This window comes from Micropterus dolomieu, linkage group LG05 (genome assembly GCF_021292245.1).
Source record: "Micropterus dolomieu isolate WLL.071019.BEF.003 ecotype Adirondacks linkage group LG05, ASM2129224v1, whole genome shotgun sequence".
Classification (NCBI taxonomy): Eukaryota; Metazoa; Chordata; class Actinopteri; order Centrarchiformes; family Centrarchidae; genus Micropterus; species Micropterus dolomieu.
In genome coordinates this window covers 16,143,538-16,147,753 of record NC_060154.1, presented here as the reverse complement: position 1 = coordinate 16,147,753, position 4,216 = coordinate 16,143,538, and the positions used below count along the sequence as shown (strand labels likewise).

Below are 4,216 nucleotides of genomic sequence, written 5' to 3'. Positions count from 1 at the left end.
ATGTGGACTCCCTGCAGCTCACCAGCACTAAACTAAAAGTACAGTAACATCGAAAACCAGTGATTTCTCCATATTAATATTGTATTCAAATAAAAATATAACAGATGTGTAACCACACATTAAGCACCTCAATAGTTGCTTGTCAGTACTGAAAAAATTACCTCTCATATTAAATGTCCATGCCAATGTTGTTCTGTTATCATAGGAGCAGCTTGAACTGTCCAAAAGAGAGAACACGGGACTGCTTGAGAGAGAACGACAGCTACAGCTGAAAGTGAAGAGTTTGCAAAACTGCCTGAAAAATGAAAAAGAAGAGGTACTTTCTTTGGGATTACTGCCTCCAGACAATACTGAGTGAATCCACAGGCATGTTCTCTTAGAAAACACTTTATTTCCCCCCTGCCAGGTTCAAAAACTTCAGAACATAATTGCCAGCCGGGCCAGCCAGTACAATCATGAGATGAAAAGGAAAGAAAGAGAATTTAACAAGCTGAAGGAGCGCTTGAATCAACTTCTGGTTGACAAAAAGGAGAGGAAACAAGGTTTATGAAAACCCCATTTAGCCTCAGTCTTTTCCCCAACCTTTAACATTTTAAAATGAAACCAACCTCTTTAAACACAAGATTAAAATTTACATTACATTTGAGACTCTTTAATTTCTGTTAATTTCTTTTTTCATTTGTTGTTCCTGCTTCCAGCCATTGATGTATTGAACAACATTGGAAGAGCTGATGGGAAGAGAAGCCTTTGGAAAACTGAAAAGACAGAGGCAAAGTAAGTTCACTTCTTACTGTATGGCTTTTTTGTCTAGTCATTTTGCAGTATCTATGAAGATTTGTGTTTTGTATTTGTAAATAAACAGAAATAAGGAATAAACAGCATCATCCGAGAAAGTACTACTCATCCTACTTTTGCATCTCAAGCAAGTTGCACATCAGCTCCTTTGTCAGTTTTCTAGGTGACACAGATTTATTTTAGGAACATAGGCTTCAGACATTGTCGTGCTGCTGAATCCTGCAAGTTACTGTAGCTTTAAAGAATTTCCTCTGTAGATGTGTTATGTACATGAGTTTATAACGTGTGCGTGTGTAACATAAATGATTGTCTTTCTCATCCCCAAGGCATGAGGGGGAGATGTATAAGACTCTGCTCAGTGACTATGACACCAGACAAAGGGAGCTGCTGCTGGAAAATGCAGAGTTAAAGAAAGTGTTGCAGCAGATGAAAAAAGACATTGTGTCCATTCTAAGTTCAAGGAAACCAACTTATAAAGGCGACAAACATCAACAAGATGATGGCATACAGGTAGGATAAGATGACTTCTGTTTTCTCTCATTCCAAGTGACTGCTCGCACTTCATTCCCCATTTATTTCTCAAGTTGAATATATGCAGTGTTGGACTGCATGTAGACATTATACAGTAGATCTTTTACCAAGGATTATTAAACTCAAAACACTTTGTCCAACTTTGCTGCCAGTATTTTATCAACCATGTTAGGTGGAAATATTCCTAAAAACAATGATTTGCCAGATGTGCCACCAGTAGATTGAAAAATATTTTCATCGGCATGGTCAGGCTGACTCGGAGGAGGAAGAGGAAGTATTTGATTCCACTAAAGAAAGCGTGGAGCTGTACTGTGTTCACGCCCGGGAGAAGCTGACCAACAGTATTCGCCTCCAGTGGAGGAGACTCAAGAGCCACGTTGAACGATTGGACAGCCAAGGTAGTCCTCATGCAGCATACTGTCGCTGTTTGATACATGAAGGAATTTAACTTTGTGTCATGTGGAATTGGATTCCTCTCTAACCAAAAAAGTGTCTTAAAATTGGCTGTGTTTTTGTACCATTGATGTGACAAAATATAGTCATAAGTCATCAAACATGGAACTTTGTTCAAGCTTAGAGCAACTGAAGCATGCTTACGTTCTGTTATGAATCCACTCGTCTGATAACTGGTAAAATGCTGTATTAAAATTTTGTGAGTTGTTTCTGTTAAAACTCAAGAAACATCAGGATTTGTATTGCAACAATTCAACCACTGACTAAATTTTCCAATGACATTCCATACTGGATTCGTGCCTTCCGTTAAAATCAATACGTAGAAGATGCATGTAAACTTAATTGTTAAATTACATTTTTTTGGGTTGTTTGTTCAGCTTCTTTAGCTCATTTTGGCGAGAGTAAAAACACTGATGCAGTTTCCAGAGAGACTCATGAGGAGGAGATGGAAAGACTGAAGCAGGAGATCCAGCAGTGCAGAGACTTTATTCAAACACAACAGCAGCTCCTGCAGGTAAGACTGAATTTACCCTGATATTTCTGCCATTAAGCTTCCTGGAGAGTTCATTAATTCACTGGCAAGAGTTGAAGTCACATTGCTAAGACAATCAATCAATTTTGAGTAAGAGTTGCAGATTTTAAACTGCTAGTTTTAAACATTAGTTGACCTTTAACATTGTCTATCATGCTTGACCATTGTAGTTTTACTTTACGCTAACTGAGCACTTAAATGTTGGAGGAAGATACTGTATTTTGTTTGTTGCAGTGTGTAACACTCCTTTTATAAAATCATGGCTGAACAAACAATGTCCGTTCTTTTTCTTGTAGCAGCAGCTGAGCTCTCCATGTGATGAGGAGACGGCATCCCTGCTGAGCGACTGCTACATGCTGCAGGAGAAGGAGCGCCTCCGAGAAGAGTGGACGACTCTAGAGGAACAGAGAAAGATCTTTGAGAGGGAGAGAAGGAACTTCACTGAAGCAGCTATAAGACTTAGCCACGAGGTGATTTATAAAACATATTGTTTCCAAAATAGGGAATACAGCAATTTTTTCTCTGTGTGCAGAGATTACTGATATCTGTGTGCTCACCACAAAAGTGGGACTGTTTTTGAGATGACTTGTATCTGGTTAACTTGCAGAGGAAGGCCTTTGAGGAGGATCGAGCGACGTGGCTCAAACACCAGTTTTTAAACTTGAGTCCATTTGCTGACTTAAAGAAACCCCAGATTTCAAAGTCTAAAAGTGCCTTTTTAATATGTGAGTGTCCTTTGTGTTGTACTGGCCCAGTTCACATACATACTGTGTAGTTTTGTTTTGTTTTTTTTTGATCTTCCAAAATGGATTGTTGAATAATAACTGTATTTAATAAACTGAATGATAATGATACTCTGTACTATATACTATAGGTTATAAATGAACAACTGAACAATATTCTTCTATACCACAACTCTGATGCAGCTTTATTTCACTGAATTATCATTATTTTTGTACTTTTCTACTTGAGTTACAGTTTGGGTTTATATTATACTGCTTTTTTCTGCTTTTATTATTAAATTATAACTAAATCAATTTCCTGACCAGGATCAACAAGGTTTCATCTTGTCTTTACAGCTGAAACAAAAGTGAGTAGTGCATCAGGTCCAGAAAAGCTCATCAAATGCCTGCCTGACACAGCCTCACCCAGATGTGTGCCACTCACATCGCCATCAACAGCCGACCTATATCGCACACTTTGCCTTAACCCAGAAAACAGGTACGGTGTCATTATTTGTGCAGCAATTTATGACATAATGAAAATCATGAAAGAATGTACCTGTAAATGAATGCTGCTATTGTGTATACCTAACTGGTTGTCCATATTTGATTTCCAGCTCAACCAAACCAAAGACAAAGACTGAACATGTTGAGGAATCCATGTTTCTTAATGGAAATGTTCCAGTTCAGCACAAACAGTGGAACGACAGTGAAGACCTCAGCCGCCACACACTCACAAAGGAAAAGAACAGCTCTATATGAAGCAAAAAACCTTCATCATGTGAATCAGAATTAAAGTTAATGTCCATTTATTATGGACGAATATGTGATACTTCAGAAATACACCTGGCTTGTGAATGCCAAACACTTGCCGATAGACTGTCAAATGATTAAATGGCAACAGTCAAAGCCAAACAAGAGTTCTGGTTAGCTGCTGGTGTTGTGTGCTCGGTGTGACTGAAAGAAAATGATCAATGTAGTTGTTTTTTTATTATCTTACTGTTTTATTAATTTAACTATGTGATAAATTTATTTATTTAGCACTGTTAATCGTGTAGTCATATCTTAAATCTAGGTCTGAAGCTAGTATTTTTTGGCAATGCAGTTGTGCCACAAAAGATCATGTGTCTCGGTAATGAGATGTTGCTTGACCCTTTTTAATGGTCGCTGTTGCACCTAAACC

The 4,216-nt window shown here is 38.1% G+C and overlaps 1 protein-coding gene across 2 annotated transcripts in view; it reads left to right on the top strand.

Annotated features, from left to right (window-relative positions):
* Nucleotides 1–3,953, top strand: part of LOC123970722 (afadin- and alpha-actinin-binding protein-like) — a 10,114-nt gene extending 6,161 nt beyond the window's left edge. For both annotated transcript variants that reach the window (XM_046048942.1, XM_046048941.1), the window contains exons 12-14: nt 2,919–3,036; nt 3,391–3,532; nt 3,651–3,953. In XM_046048942.1, the coding sequence (XP_045904898.1) occupies nt 2,919–3,036; nt 3,391–3,532; nt 3,651–3,795 (405 nt within the window). In that variant the 3' untranslated portion in view covers nt 3,796–3,953. The remainder of the gene's footprint in view (nt 1–2,918; nt 3,037–3,390; nt 3,533–3,650) is intronic.
* Nucleotides 3,954–4,216: the final 263 nt, after the last annotated feature.